This window comes from Lithobates pipiens, unplaced genomic scaffold, assembly GCF_037356315.1.
Source record: "Lithobates pipiens isolate NorthernLeopardFrog02 unplaced genomic scaffold, aLitPip1_a1.2 Scaffold_13, whole genome shotgun sequence".
Classification (NCBI taxonomy): Eukaryota; Metazoa; Chordata; class Amphibia; order Anura; family Ranidae; genus Lithobates; species Lithobates pipiens.
Window position 1 is genome coordinate 197,520,154 of NW_027507718.1, and position 24,224 is coordinate 197,544,377.

The 24,224-nt window shown below is 40.7% G+C and overlaps 1 protein-coding gene across 1 annotated transcript in view; it reads left to right on the forward strand.

The window, feature by feature from the left end:
* The window catches only part of DNAH6 (dynein axonemal heavy chain 6), a 418,858-nt gene that overhangs the window by 212,474 nt on the left and 182,160 nt on the right, over window positions 1-24,224 (forward strand). Inside the window, exons 34-39 of the mRNA XM_077476093.1 lie at window positions 396-951; window positions 1,907-2,029; window positions 6,883-7,065; window positions 10,077-10,220; window positions 11,344-11,565; window positions 17,287-17,434. Of these exons, the coding sequence (XP_077332219.1) occupies window positions 396-951; window positions 1,907-2,029; window positions 6,883-7,065; window positions 10,077-10,220; window positions 11,344-11,565; window positions 17,287-17,434 (1,376 nt within the window). The remainder of the gene's footprint in view (window positions 1-395; window positions 952-1,906; window positions 2,030-6,882; window positions 7,066-10,076; window positions 10,221-11,343; window positions 11,566-17,286; window positions 17,435-24,224) is intronic.

Sequence of the window (24,224 nt, forward strand, 5' to 3'; positions counted from 1 at the left end):
TTTCTATGTTATGAAGTTTAGTATGTACAGTTGGGGAATAGCTAGTAAAGCTGAATTCTACAAGTATGTAAAGGAATTATATGTGGTTTAGTAAAACATTGTTTCTAATATAAGATATGAGGTCGTTAAGAGGTGTTTTATTGTAAGTATGGAAACAATTATCTACTGTGACGGGCAGTTCAAAATGTAATTGTTTAGAGACAGGGGAAATTAAAAAAATCAAACAAAGAATGTCTGCATTCTCTGACTCTATGGACAATAATGTACTAGTTGAGTAAAGTGTTTTTGATACCATTGAATTACATTTTTCTTGTGTTTTTAGTGCATAATTATTAATGTAGTACTATTGAGTCCCAGTTTTTATCCGAATAAAAATGATATATTTTTTTTCTCAGTGGCATCATATCTGACCTCTTTCCTGGAGTTATTATTCCTGAACACGACTATGGTTCTTTACAGTCTACCATCATAGATGTAATGCTTGCCCGGGGTCTACAACCTGTAGCCAGAATGGTACACAAAGTTATACAGTTCTTTGAAACCATGATTGTGAGGCATGGAGTCATGCTGGTTGGTCCAACCGGTGGAGGAAAAACTACAGTTTACCAAATCCTGGCAGATGCACTGACTGCCTTATTTAAGGCTGGCGAAACGCATCATTTTTACCAACCTGTTAAAACATATGTGCTTAATCCCAAATCGATCACAATGGGTGAACTATACGGAGAGGTCAACAACTTAACTTTGGAATGGAAGGATGGGTTAATGGCACTGAGTGTCCGAACAGCTGTGAATGACACATCAAAAGACCACAAATGGATTGTTTGTGATGGCCCGGTGGATGCTTTGTGGATAGAAAACATGAACACTGTTCTCGATGACAACAAGATGCTCTGTTTGGCAAACAGTGAAAGGATAAAATTTACACCACAGATTCATATGGTCTTTGAGGTAAACCTTTAAAAAAATTGTATGTTTAAGCCTGACTAAGTTGGCCATCAGAGTTGTCCTGTGTGTGGAAACATTTAAAGGTTATGGTACAGTTTTGATTAAAAATTCAAAGAATTAGTCCACACTAAATGCTTATTCTGACAAAACATAACTTTTTCAAATATTACAACTAACCCCATCCTATGCTCATATTTTTCTAATTCTGCGTAATGGCAAAAATGGCATTCATCTAAGAATCATTTCCTGCCTCAATGAAACCGCGGTTGCTATTTTCACATGGTGTTTGGGTAAGAGTTATTTTTATTTCCTTCTACTGGAATGTGAGGCTAAGTAGCATTAATCTAAATAGCTGTATAACTAAGTAAACATACAAAAGTTCTACTGTAACCACCATCTGGCTTGTGATCTTTTGGTATATTAAATAGTTTAAGTGAGCTAATAAAGAGCACTACCAATGTACCTCTGTCAGTTTAACTAGGCATGAACAGACTGATTTTTCCACAGAATTGCTCATTTTTGCTCTTTAAATTGCTTTGTTGAAATTCTCATGGGGGAAAATGTTCTCCTTTTTTCTTTGTAAATTTTATTGAGAAGATTTTTTAGGTGTTCTGAGAATTTGGGTATTTAATCATTATTTGGGTCCTGTAGATTTACATTTTTAATTTATTTTGTGAGTTTTCTCGTTCTGTAAGAAAAAAGCTCTATAGTAGTTTCAGGATAGCAGCATCCGTAACCCTCAGGAGCCATTTAAAACCATTGCACTCTTAAATACCATTAAAACCATTTTAATTTCTCCTCCTCGTCTTCAACCAATTTTGCCATTTTGGAAAAAAAGCTCTATTTCGCTCCTTCCAGTTATGATATAGTGATGCATGCTATTAGTATAGCAGTATAAAGCAATGTGACGTTCAATATTGCATATATTCTCTTACAGAATTCTTTTTTGTACTTGCAGGTACAAGATCTAAAAGTGGCATCTCCTGCCACGGTAAGCCGGTGTGGCATGGTTTACATTGATCCAGAGGAATTAAAGTGGATGCCCTATGTGCAGACTTGGATAGCTGGCTTGCCAAGCAAAGTAGGTGCTTGATCAGCACTTTCCACATGTGATTGATTACAAATACATGCAAGCATTACAAAATGCAGGCTAGCATTACACTTTGCCTAATAATGGCCTAATACGCTGTTACATCTCATGTATCATCATTACATTCCCCTTGCACATCTTGTTAATTCTACTGTCCTGATTTACTTGACCTGCCATAACTCTTTCTTCTACCTGGCAGTGAGCCATGATTTTATTTGTCAGAATGAGAAGCCACAGCAGATAGATGCACGTGGAAAGCTAGGACAAATTATTGTGTACTCTGTACTAGTTCCTAAGGGAAACAAAATATGCAAGTTGCTTCTTGTGACTTTCCTCCTTGCTTGCCTCTTGCATTACCAATTGCTTAGTTATGATCATACCCCCCCTCCTGTTCTTACATATTTGTCTTTGCTGACATCATTTTCCCATGATATTAACAGTTCTCATTCTACCAAATTATGAACTGGTTTCTAGTAACTACTATATGCACACAAAATTATATAGAAGATTGGCATTAATTATTCTATTATTATCGATTTAAATAAATCTATCTATTAAATATTAATATTGATATTAAATATTAATATTAAATATATTAAATAAACCTATCATGGGCACTTTCATTAGTTGTTTTAAAATATACATTTAAAATGTATTCATGAAAACATAGCTGCGTTCGTTTTTGTATTTTATGTTTACCTGGGGTTCATCTTTAAAGTGTTTGTTAACTCAAAAAAATAAAATAAATCCTATTCCCTTATAGCATGTTATGCAGCACAGTGCTTGTGCTGTGTCATTTGGACCCCTCTATCACCTGCAATACCTGGATGATCCTGCCTGGATATACCCCCCCCCCCCGTAAACTGACCATGGTTTATCATGGCTGCTGAGCCTTGACATCGTGGTCAGTTTACCAGCCCTGCTCTGTCTCCTCTGTGCACTCCTACCCCTTCCTGCTTGTCAGCTCTGTGTCCATGTCGCTCTCCTCTCCACCCCCTCTCCCCTCCTGCTGCTCAAACTATGGTTAAAATTAGATAATTTCTCTATGTATTAATGTAAAGTGCCTTGTGTCTATGCCTTATAAAAATAATGCTGCGATATACCTGTTTCAGAGCGCTGGTCGGTGGTCACCGCCATCTCCTTCCTCTCTCGCATGACAGCCGCAGAGGGCAGGGCCGCCTCGCTCCTCCTCTCCTTCTCCCCTCCTGGCTGACATCAGCAGGGGATCCTCGGCCCCACCCACTTCAGCTGTCAGGAGAGAGAGAGAGGAGAGAGACGGCGGATCACGTGACTGCTGATCAGCGCTCTGAATCAGGTATATTGCAGCATTATTTTTAGAAGGCATAGACACGGGGCACATTACATTAATACATAGAGAGGATTAGGTAATTTTGACCTACTGAGTTAACAAACCAATGAAATGTTACATTTTAACTACAAGAATTATACCTTTAGACTGAAATGTTTTTTTCAGGGACCAAAGGAAATGTTATCAAATCAGTAAGTGCTTCCTTTGTAAAAAAAGGAACAATTATTTAAAGTTTTAAAATGTGTTAACCAAATACAATTTTCCTTTTTAAAGTTAAAGTGGAACTTCACTCTCCCAAATCGACATTGATTATTTTACTTCCTGATTTCTTGCCTAGGCAAATGGTGTCATACATCCCAGGAGTCTTCAGGGAGGGAGGAGAGGAGGAGAGGTTTTCACAGCAAAGCACACTCTCCTGCATGCATGCTTGAGCTAGGGGCAGATGCATATCAGGAAGTAAATGCTACAGTTATTATTTGCCCTTACACAAGATGGCCATGGCCAGAAATTCTAGGGGGTGGTTTTCAAAGTGATATCTCAACAAAATAAAACATAGCGACATGGGGGAGTTTGCTTTGAATATTAACCACTTGGGATCCGCGCTAATGCCGTCAATACCTACATTTCCGGGACTACGTCTATTGACGTCGTCCCGTGTACGAGCGGCCTGCGCGCCCCCTGAGGGGCGCGCGCGGCGCGCTCTGTGATCGGCGAGTCCATGAGACTCGCCTGATCACCGATCCATGCAAGGGGTCGATCCCGACCCCTTATCACGTGATCAGCTGTCAGCCAATGACAGCTGATCATGTGATAGAACGGAGCCGGTAATCGGCTATTATTCCTCCTCGCGCTGACAGCGCGAGGAGAAAAAAAAAAGCCGATCACGGCCATCAATACAAGGGACCACCTGCCACCTGCCAGTGCCCACCTGCCTCCCGCAGTGCCATCCTGAAGTAAAATAAAAAGCAAAAGTAAGTGCCCCCCGTCAGTGCCCCCCGTCAGTGCCCATAGTGCCCACAGTGCCACCCACAGTGCCACCCACAGTGCCACCCCACAGTGCCACCCACAGTGCCACCCACAGTGCCACCCACAGTGCCACCCAATCTGCCTCAAAGGTGCTGCACCCCAGTGCCGCCCATCAGTGCCCAGCAGTGCCGCCCATCAGTGCCCAGCAGTGCCGCCCATCAGTGCCCAGCAGTGCCACCTATCAGAGCCACCTATCAGTGCCACCTATCAGTGCCTATCAGTCCCATCTATCTGTGGTACCTATCAGTGCCCATCCGTGCCACTTATCCGTGCCACCCATCCGTGCCATCTTATCTGTGCCCATCTTTGCCCATCAGTGCCGCCTTATCTGTGCCCATCGGTGCCGCCTTATCTGTGCCTATTAGTACCGCCTTAACTATGCCTATCAGTGCCCACCAGTGCAGCCTATCAGTGCCCACCAATGCAGCCTATCAGTGCCCACCAATGCAGCCCATCAGTGCCCACCAATGCAGCCTATCAGTGCCGCCTAATCAGCGCACTTCAATGAAGGAGAAAAATGACCTGTTTGCAAAATTTTATAACAAACTATTAAAACATGATTTCTTTTTTTTTTTTTGCATCTTTTTTTGTTTGTTTAGCAAAAAATAAAACTCCGAGCTGTAACTAAATACCACCAAAAGAAAGCTCTATTTGTGGGAAAAAAATGATAAAAATTTCATTTGGGTACAGTGTTGTATGCCCGCGCAATTGTCATTCAAAGTGCATCAGCGCTGAAAGCTGAAAATTGGTCTGGGACTGAGGGGGGTTTAAGTGCCCAGTAAGCAAGTGGTTAAAAATGAATTAAACAGCGTTTGTGGTTTGTGGTGCTCAGATGCAGTGAAGATCAGCTTTAAACTTAAATTTAGTTGAGAAAAGGCGCAATTGCCTCCATAGATGTAACATTGCTTATTTAACAATATTCATGTGGAGTTTAATATTCTTTATTGCTTATTTCTGGTCTGAATAAATAATAGCATTATCATAGCACTATCATATCCCAAATTGACTTCAAAGAATGTGTGTTTTTATTACCTGAACAATACCTATGCTACAAAAAGAAAAAGGATTATTCCCTTCATCACTGTAGCTGTGAAAGGTCAAAATGTAATTTCTTTTGCGGGGCATGTCTCTAATTTGACTTCCAGCTTGGATTTTTGTGGGTTTTTTGTGCATAAGCAATGTAGAGAATGCTTCTAGCCCATTACAGCTACAAGTTGCAGTTTTAGAAACGCACTTTAGATATAGAATAAAATAGAAAGGTATTTTTAAAAATAATTTTAATATTAATATTTTCAATATCATAAAAGTCTAAATATACAGTGTATCATTAGTGAAAATAGACTTTTCATTTAAAGCAGAGTTCCACTGGTTTTTGATGTATTAAAAGACAGCAGCTACAAAAAGTAAAGCTCCTGACTTTTAATAAACTGTCACTCACCTGTCCCACGGTCCAGCAATGTGGCTGCCCAAAGCCTCCGATCTCTACCCCTCCGCTTCATGGCGCTGACATTGTAAGTGTGGCCGCCCGGCTGTGACAGTTTGCGGATTCATTGCCGGGGCGCTCACTGAGCTTACGCGAACCGCGCTGCGCCCCGTTAATGGCCAGGCAATGTTCTGGGACCTGTGACGTGTCCCAGAACATTGCCGGGAGGGAGGGGCCGCCTAGGGGAAGAGGAGGAGTCGCCTAGGGGGCCAGAGGTCGGAGGGAGGAAGTGAGACAGGAAGTTGCACTCCAAACCAGGTACCCAGCCCCCCCAGAAAATAATGATATGCCAATTGTTGCATGTCAGGGGGCGAGGAGTACTTAAAGTGAAAGTTCCACTTTTGGGTGGCACTTCAATTTAAGGTATGACAGAAACAGTTGCATAAAGTCATTTTGTAACCAGAAACCTGAAAAAGCAGGGTAGTCCTTCTCATTCAATCATTATCACAAAGGAGTAAGTAAGATAATAGAAAGACCAAAACAAAATATTTGTCTTGCATAACAGATATTATACTTTTTGTGAGCTTAAGGAAAATGTTTATTGTAATAACTTAAAAAAAAAGTGTGTATAATATGTAGAATTTAGCAAGTTAAGCACATACATACGAACAGAAAATCGTACGAAAAATACCGCTTTCTAAGTGCTCATATGATAATCGGATCGTTAGTACAGAGCTTTTTGATATTATCCGATCGGACATGCACAAAGTTTTTTTCGTACGATACCAGATTGTACAATTTTTGTTTAATCAGTACATCGGTCATTCGAATATGGAATACAAATGCATTATGACACATGACATCACTTCCGAATTTTTATTCTGTCGTATGAAAATTTTTGTGACTTTAGTAAACTCTTCAGATTCGATCCGAGATTAGCATGCAAAAAAACCCGGGTGATAATTTGTCAGATAATCTTATCCTGTGTACTGGGCATACGTCACCTAAGTGCACCAGATTTGTAATTGTTAATTAAAAAATCGTGTACATTTTTTGTACCTAATAATCTCCTATGTGTCATTATAGATAAATGATGATACAAAGAAGCATATTTTGGATCTGTTTGAACGTTACATAGAAGATGGCCTTAAGTTTGTCACTAGAAAATGCACGCAAGCTATTCCACAAGTGGATATCAGTAAAGTAACCACACTATGCTGCCTGCTTGAATCCCTCCTGCTTGGAAAAGGAGGACCAGACTTAAAGATGGTAAAAAAATAAGTTACACCTATTAAATACAAAGTGAAAATGCTGTTTAACATTGTTTGAGTTTATGATCTGGCATTTGAATATACAGCTAAGTAGGGATGCACCAATACCATTTTTTTATGTATGAGTACTGATACTTTTTGTTTTTAGTACTCGCCGATACCAATTACCGATACCTACCGCAACTGTTTTGTTTTCACGTCAGCTGTCAGCAGTGATACAAAGCATTGAAAAATTATTTACAAATTAACTAAATAGATTTTCTTTTTAATTTTGCACTTTTTCAATGTGAAATGTGTAAATATATGTTAATATATATGTGTAAAATTATTCACTAACAAAGCAAACAAAAAAAAGTTTTAATTGTTTATTGTTTATAAAATAGACGTTAAGCAGGAAAATAATTAAATGGAAGTGCATAGGGAGTTAATTAAGGCTGATTAGAGTAAATTAAGGGTTTATAAGGAGTTAAACAGAGGAACATTTGTTCATCCCTTTGATCTCCAGATGAAGAAACAGAAAGATTCCAAAAGAAACAATGTTTCTTTTTATTTTAGTGTTTCAGCGGCTGAGTAATGTTGTTAATAAACATTTCCGGCTACTTTCAATTACCGGACTTCTTTAACACTTCAGCTGTCAACAGGGGAGACCCACTAACAGTTCAAAGAACAGAGCCTGTAAGTAGCGGTCTCAGGTGTTGGTGCATTTGCATGAGTACCGATACTTGTGCAAATACTATTGGTGCCGATACCAATACCTCTGTTTAATCTTCTCAGCCCTCTGCATAAAAGGTACACCTCCACCAGGTAGAAGGCTCTTTGTTTGTCCTGCTGGGTCCCTTATTAAGTTATTTCCTTCTCCTTGCAGTTTGGATGTGCAGACAGCTCCTTGTAGCTTCCACTTAAAACCTTTGAATGAGGCATCTTTTATAGGTTACCCTTATGGTATTACTGCACTCCTGTGTTCATCTTTTAAGAATTGTTTAGTTACCTGCATCCTAGGATCTCTGACCCTTATCCTAGTGGAAATCCAATTCAATCCTACACTCCTCTCCACAGTGGAGACCTTTTTCATCAAGGTTGGTGGCACTTCTTGTCATGCTTGACGCTCTTCAAGCTCTATCCCTCTCTTATTTTGTGACTTGCAAGATTGAATAAGATTGGTTACTAATACTCCTTTGCCTTGTGAGAGCCTGGCCCTTCAGTGTACTCACTACCCACAGCACCCTACCCATGGCACTGACTCTTATATTCACCCTTGTGCCCTTTTACTGGCTTCCCTTAGACCCCTTTCACACTGAGGCGCTATACAGGCGCTAAAAATAGCGCCTACATAGCGCCTGTAGAGAGCCGCTAATGTCTTAAAAAAACTCCTGCAAGCAGCATCTTTGGAGTGGTGAAGGAGTGGTGTATACACCGCTCCTTCACCGCTCCTACCCATTGATCTGAATGGGCACCGCTGCAGAACCGCTGGCAAAGCTCCACTTTGCGGGTCGTTTTGACCCTTTTTTCAGCCACTAGTGGAGTTTAAAAATACCCTGCTAGCAGCCGAATAGCGACGGTAAAGCGCCGCTAAAAATAGCACCATTTTACCGCTGGCGCCCGCACAGCCCCAGTGTGAAAGGGCTCTCAAGTGGAATGCTCAAAACACCTTTGATGGAGTATAGCCACGTCTTTTTTTTTTTTTTTTTTTGAGGCTGCAAGATTTTAACTTCCAAAACATTTTGAGAAGATATCCATCCTAATAACTCCTTTACTTCCCTGGATGGTCAGAAGACCAAAAACTCTGTTATCTGGATGTAGAGTTACCCAACTTTGGCGTGGGTTAGGGTAAGTTCGCAGTACTGGAAGATATATTCTTTTCCTTTTCTATCAAATTATTTGATCAGACAGGTTGAAATGTAGCTAACACACCCCTAAAACAACTTTAGGTGTGACTTGAAAGACTTCTCATTCTTTTTGGCCTGATGTCCTTGTACACAAATTTGCATTACAATATACCCTCAGCCTGGCTACCCATTTTTATAGGTGTTGTTCATCACTTCACCCTTTCAGTGAAAGGATTTATTTCCAGCTTAAGGGGTTTCTTACATCTCTCCATTTAGATGTACTGTACTGTAAAGCAGGCAGCCATATCCATGCATACATATTTATCAGGTAACATCCTCATAAATAGATCTCCCTCTCCCCGAAGTCAAGGATTTAAGGGTATTCTACTTAAGCATCCAGCTGTTAACTGGTTAGTCTTTTGGTCTGGGCATACCTTGTTTTTTCAACCTACCTTTCCCTGAAGTCACTGGTTAGATGTTCTAGGTTTTGGCCTTATTAAACATTCTGTTTTGTTGACCACCTTAGCTACTGATCTAAGTTTGTTTTTCCTGTTCAGGTAGTTTGTTGTTTCCCATGTTTTCTTAATACTTGATGATTGGTTGTCTTGCACATTATTAGTTGAGGTCCATTATTCTTTCAGCTAACAGGTTCCCCCTAGTATTGACTACCTGTCCAGATTTGAACACCAGGTTGCCCCTTTGTCCTTCCCTTGGTCATAGCAATTTCCATATTTGTTTTAGCACTTCTCCTTCTAGTCTTAGTTCAGGCGTTGATTCCTTCAGATACTCTTAGAATAAGTAAGAATCTTAGAGAAGAGTTTTAGACAAAAATTATAATAGTATGTGTATGGGGAAATAACAGATAGAAGATGCTCCATAAAGGAGAAAATGGGTGAAATAAAGATTCCAATATGGCATCTCTATATAGTGGCATTTAAATAAGAAAACATACACAATAATAACACAAAAGATAATGTTGGAAAAAGGATTTTATTTGACAAAAATAAAGTTAGTTTTTTTTAAACTATGGTGGGGATAGATGTGCAAAAATTATAATGTATGTCAAGCCTATTATGCTTTATTTAAAACAATTGAACCCCCACTTACAGAGTTATGATGGTATATTAAAATAAAAAACAAATTTTGTAAACAGATTCTATTAACAAATTACTACTGTTTTTAGGACCAAACAAGACTTAACAGCATTGTTTGTCAAACATTTGTCTTCTGCTATGTCTGGTCCGTGGGAGGAAACCTCACAGAAAATTACTGGGATGCTTTTGATACATTTATCCGACAGCAGTTTGAAGACAACCCTGAAGCTAAGGTAAGCACTGGAGCATTTGTTTCTGTGATAATAAAAATAGGTTACCTATTCTTCTAAATCAGCATCTTTGCCTGTACTTTCCTTCCCAGATAAATACGTGCTTTCTTTTTAAATTTTAGAGGGTAAAGCACGAGCTCATGCAATAACAAATATGGCCACTTGGTGTCACTGTCCATTTATTTATTTTAAAATGGTGCATTTCTCAAACTTCAAGCTCAAATAAGTTAGAAGTCCCTAATAATATTTATAAAAATAAATAAATAAATAAAAAAACACAAAACAAAAGAACTCAAAGCTGAATAAAACAATACATACTAATGAGCATGCATAGAAAATTTGGAAAATACCTACAGTATGTTAAATAGATGTTTATATAAAATATATATTTAAAGTATATTGCTTTTTTACCTGCATGTTATTAAACATCCACTCCCAGTATTGTGAAATTTTCATGCTGATGCCAAGGGACCGTGAAATGTAAAACAGCCACTGTTTAGAGAGAGAGAGAGAGAGAGAGATATATATCTATAGATAGACAGATAGATATATACAGTATATATATATATATATATATATATATATATATATATATAAATCTATATTACTATTTTTATTATACAGGATTTATATAGCACCAACAGTTTATAGATATATATAGATCTATATCTATCTGTCTATCTATCTATCTATATATATATATATATATATATATATATATATATATATATATATATGAATTTTTTCTCAATGTAGGCTTAATACTACAAGGATAGAATCTAGTTTGTATTTACCGATGTGAATCATGATAAAAAAAGTTTCTGTAATAGATTAGGTAATCAGTAACCTCTCTACAATTGATTTGTCAAACTGTATCTGACCGCTTTCATACCTTCGTATTCAGGGAATGCGCGCAGATATGGAAATGTACAAAAATTTTGCTCAAATGCACATCATGCTTGCAGTGCCATTATTTCTCAATGGCACCCCAAACACGTAAAAAATGCAACCTAAGAAAATTGTGGAAGCTCCCAACTTATTTCTGGACAAATGTAGGTTATTTAATTAATTTCAGTAAATATAATATTATTCTTCTACCTGTGTTGTCCATATTAATGTTTTTCAGCTTCCTGCCTCTGGTGACCTATGGAGTGTCTACATGGATTATGACACCAAGCGTCTAGATCCATGGGAGAGAATTATCCCCTCATTCAAGTATAACAGTGATGTGCCATTTTTTGAGATGCTTGTTCCTACTACTGATACTGTCCGGTATGGTTACTTAATGGAAAAGCTGCTGGCTGTACGACACTCTGTACTTTTCACTGGTACCACTGGTGTGGGAAAGGTAGGTTACAATGGAAAAATGTTGGGAAAATCTGCAGTTCCATTAAGATGGATGTACTAGGGGAGCATAATAATAATTCAGTGATCCATGACTAATATTTAAATGATGAAACTCATACATATCTACATCCCTCCAGTCTGAATCGAATGGTCATTTATACAGTATGCAACTTCTCTGGTCAATATGCTTGAGAGACTGGAGGGGGGTGGGAAATTTCAAGATCTACTTATACATTCAGTTGTCTATGTCAGAATCCACTGAGCATTTTGACATAGGGTTTCATTCATGGTAACCTCTGGTTACCCATTTTTTATCACACTTTAAAGTGTTACTAAACCCACAACAGTAAAATCAGTCTGTAGATGAAGCATAGCATGCTTGTTATACTCACTGTGGAACCTAAGGGGTTATTCCTCTGCATCATGCAAAAAGGATGTTTGATGCTTTCTTCTCTGATCCTCCCTTTCTTTTACTGTCCCCAATCCATGTGCTAATAGTACAGAGCCTTGGAGGCATTCTGCACATGCTCAGTTTGGTGTGTATTGCTAGAGCATTTTTTTGGGGAGGGTACATGTGATTAGGAGACATGCAGCCTCATAGGACAATCAGAGCAGAATGAAAACTCCTCCTACAAGCTTTAATCAGTGCTCAGCTGGACACTGATAGAAGTCTGAACTATTTTCATATTGCTGGGTTTAGTAACACTTTAAGTTTGTTAAAGCGGTTGTTTTCAGCTTTCATTATCCTTTGTTGCATATCAGGATGGCTGATCTCCTGCAGTTGCTCTTTGTCTACATGCATGCACTGCAGCTATGGCAACATTTTATTGCCGAAGACGAGTTTACTGGTGGTAATGACGGCAGATCATACTTGCATAATGTGTGTTTAAATGGCCACTTATGGGCTCCATCAAACGGTCTTGTTAGAGAGTGACAATGCAGGAGGGAAACTAGAAGACAGGGACAGTGTTGTCACCCCCTAACTGGAAGTGTCTGCACAAAGGACCTTTATGGCAGGGATTATTTTAATGAAAACTTCAGGTTAAAAAATATTAAAAAAAAATGACATTTGACATTAGATTAACATGTGTCCTGTTTAAAATGGCACATACATTTTGTTTCTAGTACAATGCATGGCAACGTTATCTACAAAAGCCTTTTTCTATCAATTTTGCACATTTTCTTTTTATGCTACACTGAAATGAATAACAAACAAAATGAAAATAACAAATTAGATAGGGGCTAGTTAATTAGGGGTAATTATGGTTAACTAAAGGTTACAAAGAAATACATAGAAATACAATTTATTTGTATTTTTTTATATTTGTTTTTACTTGTCAGGTTTCTCAAATGTATGTCATTTGCAGACCAAAGGTGTTGTTTTTGCAGACTATCCCATTTTTTACAGCTGCTCCTGTTGTGTTATAAAAAGCAATTCCCAGCTGTCATTTTGACAGCTGGTAATTGTCAATAATAGTGGTGGGGGTAGCAGGGGGGAAAGAGGTTGGACATAAGAGATGTTTATGTCACGTACCTGGTAGAAGAGTCTGATATGAAGGCTTGAACTGGTGACAGCAGAAGGGTAAACCATAGGCTGGTAGCAGACAGATGAAGATCAGGTGCCTGTGGATAGCTGACAGATGCTTGCAGCTGACAATCCAGCATAACTGGGTCAGAAACAGAATAAGACGACCAAGGTCATACACAGCCACATGGATAATTGCAGATGGGTCAGGTACAGATGCGGAGGCAGGAGCGAAGGCAGGGTACAGGCCATGTCAGTTACAGATCAGCGGAGCAGCAGCAAAAGGCACAGGAGCTTAGGAGTAGTAAAGACAAGTTAGGTCAGTAACTGGAGTGAGATGCTGACTAACAGGTTGCAGGTATGCACAAGAACATTGTAGACAAGACAGCACTGGATCATAGTACAGGTTTAGTTTTAATACCTCGCTTGGCGCCAATGTGGGTGGCAGATGCGCGTGTGTGCACACGCGCATGCATGAGCACGTGAACCTTTCCTAGGTGCCCGTAAAGGACCATAAATGAAACTATGACTATGCACAGGAAGTCATCTAGAAGAAACATTTTGTCGGCTGTTATAAACAATGTACATTTTTGTTTTGTAATATTATTAAACCACTAGAGACTTTTAAAGTGCCATATTCCTTTATCAACTAGAAAAAATGGAGCAGAACAGTGTATAAACCATTATTATTATTACAATTCCCATTAAAAAAATTAGGGATGCACCGAAATTTCGGCCGCCGAAACATATCGGCAATTTGCCAAAAGAGAAAAACGACCTATAATGGAGCCGAAAATGGGGCGTGGCCTGGGTGGGGGCGGGGCTCCGCCCCCCGCCCCTAGTGACGCCCATCATGGGGGGTGTATAGCGCAGGAGAGCCGCCTCCGCCGCCTGTTTGATCACAGTGGCGGGAACATCACAGCTTTCATTTCAATAGCTGTGTGTTCCCGGCCGCGCGCCGTCACACGCAGCCCCTCCCCCTTGTCCGGGCACTTAGATAGACAGATCATCCGCAGGATTGGATGGATGATCTGTCTATCAAAGTGCCCCGGACAAGGGGGAGGGGCTGCGTGTGACGGCGCGCGGCCGGGAACACACAGCTATTGAAATGAAAGCTGTGATGTTCCCGGCGCTGTAATCAAACAGGCGGCGGAGGCGGCTCTCTTCCCTGCACAGGCTGGCTGCAAAATGGCACACAGGCTGCAATGGGACACACTGGCTGCAAAATGGGACACACTGGCTGCAAAATGGGACACACTGGCTGCAAAATGGGACACACTGGCTGCAATGAGACACACTGGCTGCAATGAGACACACTGGCTGCAATGAGACACACTGGCTGCAATGGGGCACAGGCACACTGGCTGCAATGGGGGACACTGGCCTGAAATGGGGGATGCCTCCTGTACCATGTCCTCTGTCTCTGACCATCTCCTGTACCATGTCCCCAGTCTGACCATCTTCTGTACCATGTCCCCAGTCTCTGACCATCTCCTGTACCACGTCCTCTGTCTCTGACCATCTCCTATACCGTGTCCCCAGTCTGACCATCTCCTGTACCGTGTCCCCAGTCTGACCATCTCCTGTACCGTGTCCCCTGTCTCTGACTATCTCCTGTACCGTGTCCCCTGTCTCTGACCATCTCCTGTACCATGTACCCAGTCTCTGACCACCTCCTGTACCATGTCGCCAGTCTCTGACCACCTCCTGTACCATGTCGCCAGTCTCTGACCACCTCCTGAACCATGCCAGCAGTCTCTGACCACCTCCTGTACCATGTCCCCAGTCTCTGACCACCTCCTGAACCATGCATGCAGTCTCTGACCACCTCCTGAACCATGCATGCAGTCTCTGACCACCTCCTGAACCATGCCGCCAGTCTCTGACCACCTCCTGAACCATGCCGGCAGTGTCTGACCACCTCCTGTACCATGTCGCCAGTCTCTGACCACCTCCTGTACCATGTCCCCAGTCTCTGACCACCTCCTGTACCATGTCGCCAGTCTCTGGCCACCTCCTGTACCATGTCGCCAGTCTCTGACCACCTCCTGTACCATGTCGCCAGTCTCTGACCACCTCCTGTACCATGTCGCCAGTCTCTGACCACCTCCTGTACCATGCCGCCAGTCTCTGACCACCTCCTGTACCATGTCGCCAGTCTCTGACCACCTCCTGTACCATGTCGACAGTCTCTGACCACCTCCTGTACCATGTCGCCAGTCTCTGACCACCTCCTGTACCATGTCCCCATTCTCTGACCACCTCCTGTACCATGTCCCCAGTATCTGACCACCTCCTGTACCATGTCCCCAGTCTCTGACCACCTCCTGTACCATGTCGCCAGTCTCTGACCACCTCCTGTACCATGTCCCCAGTCTCTGACCACCTCCTGTACCATGTCCCCAGTCTCTGACCACCTCCTGTATAAAAATATTTTTTAAAAACAGTCATTTTCAGTATCGGTGCTGTTTCGGTGTCGGTTTCGGTTTTCGGCCTAGTGTATTTTTCATTTTCGGTATCGGTTTCGGCACCAAAAAACCCATTCGGTGCATCCCTAAAAAAAAAACCACTACAGTTAAACAATACACATAAAATACCAGGAGTCTCCCCAAAAAGTCTAGGTGAATAGTGATTATGCTCACATCATGTTCTGGCTGCACAAGGAACACCAGTCCCAGTGGTGCAAAATTAACGTGGATAATAGTGTGCAGATAAACCCCTTTGAATAAAATGTGCCCCTGTGTCTTTATTGGTCCTGATAAAATTCCACAGTGAAACGCGTTGACATCTGGATTTTGACAAGCCTATCCTAACACCACTCATTGACTATTTATACAATACCTGTAAAGTACTATAGGTGTTTTGCTTTCCAATCCAGTATTGGGTATTGATATGTGATTGTAGACTTTTTGGGGAGACTGTCTTTTTTAGAGAATTTTAGGTATGTGTCTCGTGATGTGCTAATAAAGTTTGTTAATAGTTGGTGACAAAAGGTGATTTGTACCCTGTTCTGCTCCATTTTTTTTCTAGTTTTTAATAGTATATTGTTTTCAGTTTCTTTATCCTTTGCAACATCTCAGTGCTTCTGAGCTTTGTGCTGAGGGTTTCTTGATACTGTCAACAGGACCATGCCTGTGTAATGTGTTGTGAAATGGCAACTTGTAGTCTTCATCAGAAATCATGGCATGACAATGTAGGAGCACTATTGAGAGACAAGGATAGAGTGTTGTGACTATACAATAGGAAGTGGCTGAAAAAGGACCTTCATGACAGGCCATTGACTTTTTGTTATAATTTCACCAGGGATTAATTTACTGTAGGTTGCAGATTTATAAATACATATTAAAATGACTCCTGAGATGATATTTTCAAGTTAAAGCGGTTGTAAAGCCTTAATTGAAAAATCTTCTGTGCAGCAGCTCCCCCAGCCCCCCCCCTTTTCTTACCTGAGCTCGAATTGATCCAGTAATGTGCACGAGCGCAGCAGCTCCAGCTGCTGTTGCTCTCCTCATTGGACAGATTGACAGCAGCGGGAGCCATTGGATCTCGCTGTTGTCGATCAAAAATCAAAATCAAAAACACGGGAGCGGGTCCTGCTGTCTGTGTAAATGTACGCAGCAGCGGGAATTGGAAGCGAGCCCGCCCGGGTGCCTCCAGAGAAAGCAGCTTTTAGTGAGGGCGCCCGATGAAGAGCAGGAGCGCAGGCGGGGGATCCCAGAAGAAGAGGATCGGGGCCGCTCTGTGCAAAACCATTGCAGAGAGCAGGTGAGTATAGACATGTTTGTTATTTTTATTTTATTTTAAAATGGAAGCCTTCTAATCACGTTAAATCTTATATAACAGTTTAGTAATTGTGTTTTATCTATTTTAATTTACAAATTCTCTCAAATTTACAGTTCTCTTTGGATGGGGATAGTTTACCATGTATTGTAAAGTAGTGAAATAAAAACAAACACCCCTTTATTTTGTTAAATGTGTGTCATCCAGTTGTGGCAATTGACTGGACTAACATACAATTATTGACATTATAGTATCCCTTTAAAGTAGGATAAAAATCTACAAAATAACTATAAAACTTTTTTTTTTTTTATTCGATGTGATATAATACAACTTTCTGCAAAAGCAATGTATTACTTTTCTTTTTAATTGCATGCAACATCCTCTTATTTTATGCATGTGTGTGCTTGTAACTTGCAGTCTGTAGTAGCCCGAGGATTACTGAACAGAATTCAAGAGGAAGCGGGATACGTTCCTGTGTACATAAACTTTTCTGCCCAGACTTCCTCTGTGCGGACACAGGAGATAATAGAGTCAAAGCTAGAGAAGAAGAGAAAAACTATCTTGGGTAAGGTTTTCTTTCGTAACTCATTATGAATAGCGTTTTCATGAACTGGAAGGTCTGATATCATAGCTCATGATGCTGATGAAATTGGGAACATTTCCCCCGGACCATGGGCTTGGGTATCAGAGTTCATACACAGTGCTACCAGCTGGTGAAATCTGGTACTCCTGAGCATATGATACAGAGTATGATGGGGATAGACTTTTACCTGCTGTCTAAATATGCATAGCAGCAGGGTTAAAGGAAACCTGCACTGAAGGAATTAAGTAGGTTTCCATTGTTAATCTGTCCTTCTTAAAATATTGCTTGCTTGGTTGTCATGCTGATCCAAAAGCTACATACTCTCCATGTCCTCTTTGAGTAGATTTTTCTCACTTCCAGTTCTGTCTGCGACCTGTCACCTGCGTCCAATGGGCCTGCAGACAGCAATAAATCCTGACCCTTCCCCACTTTACAAAAATAATAACAAAAAAACGACTTTTTTTTATTGCTGTTTGTGTTCTCAAGAATATTTCTTCTAACATCCTGTACTCTGTTTAATAACACCCTATACCAGCGATGGCGAACCTTGGCACCCCAGATGTTTTCGAACTACATTTCCCATGATGATCATGCACTCTGCAATGTAGTTGAGCATCATGGGAAATGTAGTTCAAAAACATCTGGGGTGCCAAGGTTTGCCATCATTGCCCTATACACACTACAGATCCCATAGTTCCTAGTCTCTGGTCCATCTCAGAAGTGAGCAAGAGAGGATGGCAACAATACTGCATACAGTGGGACCATGGAGAACAAACATAGCCACCCTTTAACCACTCAAGCCCCGGACCATTTTGCAGCTAAAGGACCAAGCCCCTTTTTGCGATTCGGCACTGCGTCGCTTTAACTGACAATTGCACGGTCATGCCACGTGGCTCCCAAACAAAATTGGCATCCTTTTTTTTCCCACAAATAGAACTTTCTTTTCATGGTATTTGATCACCTCTGCGGTTTTTATTTTTTGCGCTATAAACAAAAATAGAGCGACAATTTTGAAAAAAATACAATATTTTTTACTTTTTGCTATAATAAATATCCCCCAAAAATATATATAAAAAAAATTTTTTTTCCTCAGTTTAGGCTGATACGTATTCTTCTACATATTTTTGGTAAAAAAAATCGCAATAGGCATTTATTGATTGGTTTGCGCAAAAGTTAAAGCGCCTACAAAATAGGGGATAGCTTTATGGCATTTTTATTAATAATTTTTTTTTACTAGTAATGGCGGCGATCAGTGACTTTTATTGTTACTGCGACATTATGGCGGACACGCCTGCCAATTTTGACACATTTTTGGGACCATTGGCATTAATACAGCGATCAGTGCGATTAAAAATGCACTGATTGCTGTAAAAATGTCACTGGCAGTGAAGGGGTTAACCACTAGGGGGCAGTGTAGAGGTTAAGTGTGTGTTTTTTTTACTGTAGGGGGGCGTGGCTTGGCGTGTGACATCACTGATCGTCTTTCCCTATAACAGGGAACAGACGATCAGTGACAGCCTCAGTAGGAAGCACGAGGAGAGGTTTGTTTACACTTACCTCTCCTCGTTCTTCAGTTGTGTGACCCGATCGCAGGACACTGGAGGTGATCAGGTCCACGGGTCCCATGGCCAAGGTCACGGAGCTCAGCACCGGGTCACGAGTGTGTCGGCAGCGGTGGGCACGACCCACGGCTGGGCACTTAAAGGGCAACGTACCTGTACGTGCTTGTGCCCAGCCGTAACATTCTGCCGACGTATATCAGCGTGAGGCGGTCCTTAAGCGGTTAACAGGAGCAAAAAAAAAGAATTTGGAGGAGGCTGAGAGCAATAGAAAGTACTCTTATGCCCTGTAAACACCGTCGGAAATTCAGACGGAGAAAGTCTGATCGGATTATGTTGTCGGAAGATCGTGTGTGGGTTCTATCGGACTTTTTCCGTCGGAGCTGGATCTAAAATTTTCCGACAACAAAACCCGATCGTTTAAATTACGATCGTGTGTAGAGAATTCCGATGCACAAAGAGCCACGCATGCTCAGAAAAAATGTAGAGACAAAAGCTATTGTCTACTGGCCTCTACGTAGTCTCGTATGTTTTGTACGTCACCTCGTTCGGAACGATCGGATTTTCCGACAGCTTTGTGCGACCGTGTTTATGCAAGACAAGTTTTGGCCAAGATCCGTCTGAAAAAATCTGATGGATTTTGTGGTCAGAATGTCTGACCATGTGTATGAGGCATTTGAGTTAGGAATACATGCCTGAATATATATTTTATTGAAAACCAAAATTTAGTGTCACTTTAACTCATCAGACAGACAGGAAGGCCAGGGGAACACAGACAGTGATAAAAAAAATCCCTGCATTGCAAACCTTGGCTTTTCCATTGGGATTATCCCCATATGCTATTATACAGAAGCCAAAGCAGGTACTATATTTATCCTGTCATCTATCAATCTTTTGTGAAAAATGGAAATACAATCAATTAAATGGTTTCAAGCTGAACTCCAGGCAGATATAAAATGTACATTTTAAATAATGAAGCTGATATACTGTGTAATATAGTGGGGAATCACTCCAGTTGAGGTTCTCTTGTGTTTTTGTGTTCTTTGCATGTGGAAGGTCAACCTCAAAGTATTGTGATTTTTTTTTAAATCTCCGTGTCTCATTTATCTTTGACAGCATACTGCATAAGGGAAAAGAGTCAGCGCAACACACAATACGTTTTGTAACACATTGAAAGGGTTCATGAGTAGTGCACCTTATTTAGACACTTGAGGGCATTGCTGGTCAATCTTTTATTGAGAAGCTTTGTTTTATATGGAATTTACATTCATATACGTGTGCACTCAACAAAATTCAGTATGAATTATTCAGAAAAATTATCTGCCATGAAAAAAATAACTGCACCGTTTTAACTGACAATTGTGCGATCATGCGACGCTGTACCCAAATAAAATTTACGTCCTTTTTTTTCCACAAATAGAGCTTTCTTTTGGTGGTATTTGATCACCTATGCGTTTTTTATTTTTTGCGCTATAAACAAAAAAAGATTGATAATTTTGAAAAAAAAAAAGCGATATTTTTTACTTTTTGCTATAATAAATATCCCCAAAAAATATATAAAAAAATATCTTCCTCAGTTTAGACTGATACGTATTCTTCTACATATTTTTGGTAAAATAAATCGCAATAAGCGTATATTGATTGGTTTGCGCAAAAGTTATAGCGTCTACAAAATAGGGGATAGATTTATGCCATTTTTATTATTAATTTTTTTTATTAGTAATGGCGGTGATTGCGTTGAGGGCATGTGGCCTGGTACGGTTCAGGAGGTGGTGGGGCGCTCTCTCGTCCCCCCTCTTTTCCTGCAGTCTGGGAGGTTGCGTGCTCGGATAAAGGGTCTGGTATGGATTTTTAGGGGGATCCCACTTCAATTTTTTTTTCATTTGACGCAGGGTTCCCCTTAATATCCATACCAGACCTGAAGGGGCATACCTGCAATTGCCTGTGAACACAGCAGGACCGTGGATCTGTGTGTCTAAACACACAGATCCACGTCCTGTCAGGTGAGAGGAGACCGATGGTGTGTTCTCAGTACAGAGGAACACCGATCAGTCTCCTTCCCTTGTGAGTCTCCACCCCCTATGGTTAGAAGCACTCCCTAGGAAACATAATTAACCCCTCAATCACCCCCTAGTGTTAACCCCTTCCCTGCCAGTCACATTTACACAGTAATCAGTGCAATTTTATAGCACTGAATGGTCCCAAAAATGTGTCAAAAGTGTCCGATATGTCCGTCGTAATGTCACAGTCATGAAAAAAATAGCAGATCACCGCCATTACTATTAAAAAATAAATAAATAAATAAAAATGCCATAAATCTATCCCATATCTTGTAGACGCTATAACTTTTGCAAAAACCAATCAATATACTCTTATTGTGGATTTTTTTTTACCAAAAATATGTAGCAGAAAAGAGGAAAAAATTTTTTTTTTTTAATTGGGATATTTATTATAGTAAAAAGTAAAAAATATTGTGTTTTTTTTCAAAATTGTCGCTCTTCTTTTGTTTATAGCGCAAAAAATAAAAACCACAGAGGTGATCAAATACCACTAAAAGAAAGTTCTATTTGTGGGGAAAAAAAAACATAAAAATTTAATTTGGGTAATTCCCTGTATTGAAGTGGTTAAACTCCCTTCCGTCAAAAAGTTTTATCCCTATTGTGGGGTCACCACCAGTATGGTACTTGTAAAATGAAATTATATCCCCTCTCAAGCGTCTCTTCTCCAGAGAGAATAAGTTCAGTGCTCGCAACCTTTATCTTAACTAATATCCTCCAGACCCTTTATTAGCTTTGTTGCCCTTCTTTGTACTCGCTCCATTTCTAGTACATCCTGAGGACTGGTGCTCAGAACTGGACAGCATACTCTAGGAGCGGGAGAATTATTGTTTTATCTCTGGAATTAATCCCCTTCTTAATGCATGCCAATATTCAGTTTGCTTTGTGAGCAGCAGCTTGGCATTGCATGCCATTGTTGAGCCTATCATCTACTAGGACCCCCAGGTCCTTTTTCCATTCTAGATTCCCCCAGAAATTCTCCCCCCAGTGTATAGATTGCATTAATATTTTTGCCACCCAAATGCATTATTTTACATTTTTCTACAATGAACCTCATTTACCATGTAGTTGCCCATCCCATTAATTTGTTCAGGTCTTTTTGAAGGGTATCCACGTCCTGCGGAGAAGTTATTGCCCTGCTTAGCTTAATATAGTCCGCAAATACAGAGATTAAACTGTTTACCCCATCCTCCAGGTCGTTTATGACCAAATTAAACAGGATTGTTTAATTACATTTCACATTACATAAGAACATAAATACAGTATCAAAAGTGAGTACACCTGTCACATTTTTCTAAATATTTTATTATATCTTTTCATGTGACAACACTGAAGAAATTACACTTTGCAAGTAGTGAGTGTACAGCTTGTATAACAGTGTAAATTTGCTGTCCCCTCAAAATAACTCAACACACAGCCATTAATGTCTAACCCGCTGGCAACAAAAGTGAGTACACCCCTAAGTGAAAATGTTCAAATTGGACCCAACTTGTCATTATTTTGTGTGGCCACCATTATTTTCCAGCACTGCCTTAACCCTCTTGGGCCTGGAGTTCACCAGAGCTTCACAGATTGCCACTGGATTCCTATCCCACTCCGATGATGACATCACGGAGCTGGTGAATGTTAGAGACCTTGCACTCCCGTACCTTCCATTTGAAGATGCCCCACAGATGCTCAGTAGGGTTTAGGTCTGGAGACATGCTTGGCCAGTCCATCACCTTTACCCTCAGCTTCTTTAGCAAAGCAGTGGTCGTCTTGGAGGAGTGTTTGGGGTCCTTATCATGTTGGAATACTGCCCTGTGGCCCAGTCAACGAAGGGAGGGGATCATGCTCGGCTTCAGTATGTTACAGTACATGTTGGCATTCATTATTTTCCCTCAATAAACTGTAGCTCCCCAGTGCCGGTAGAACTCATGCAGCCCCAGACCATGACACCATGCTTGACTGTAGGCAAGACACACTTGTCTTTGTACTCCTCACCTGGTTGTTGCCAAACACATTATTTTTGTAACACTAATGAGTCACATGACACTGAGGAGGGAAAATGGCTATTGGGGCCCAATTTGGACATTTTCACTTAGGGGTGTACTCACTTTTGTTGTCAGCGGTTTAGACATTAATGGTTGTGTGTTGAGTTATTTTGAGGCGACAGCAAATTTACACTGTTATACAAGCTGCACACTCATTATTTTAAATTGTAGCAAAGTGTCATTTTTTCAGTGTTGTCACATGAATATAATAAAATATTTAAAAGAATGTAAGGGGTGTACTCACTTTTGTGAGATATTGTATGAACACATCAACCCACCGATTTAAAGCAGTAATAAAGTCTGCTTTGTGACTTTTACATACAGGTAAGACTATAATAAGACTTACCTATAGGTAAAATGAATATCTCCTGAATATACACTGTTTAGGAGATATTCACACCAGATGCAGCTGGTGATGTCATTGGCGCATGCTTTTTGAAGGTCCGGCATACTATGCTGGATCTTCAGTGCTCTGTGCTGGAGTCGAGGGCTCCCAGCGCGCATTACGTCATTGTGACTACAGCTACTCATACAGGAGCCCACAAACCCAGAAGGAAGACCAGGGGAAGATGGAAGCTTTGTCAGCAGTGACAGCGTGCTGCTGGAGGGCTTTGTTCTAAGGTGAGTATTTATAAGGTAAGTATGTGATGCATACTAGCACATTATGCAATTACTTTACAGGGTTTTTCTTTTTCTTTTTAAGCGCTCTGAGCGCTCATTTTTTCTGCCTGGAAATTCCCCTCTATGTTAGCCAATGTGTCCATGCACACTATGGCCTTTTCAGGAGTTTCTCCTAAACGCTGCTGAATGCTCCTAAATGTTACCAATAGAGCTTGTTTGAGCTTTTTTTTTCCCTTCTTTTTAAAAGAAACTGCAAAAATGCTAAAAAAAGGCTAACGCTAAACACTCTGAAAACCACCTAAACGCTACTACAACTCTACTACAAAAGCTATTATCAGCTGTGACGGGAGTCACTTTGGACGGGGGGCCCGTGGAACCCAGCTTACTTTAGAGGGGTCAGGAAACTCCTGGTTCAGCTCCCCAGGCCCCTCTTATATGCAAGTTATACTGTGTCCATTAGGGGCACAGGGTGACCTGAGAAGCCCAGTCTGATCTGCACTAA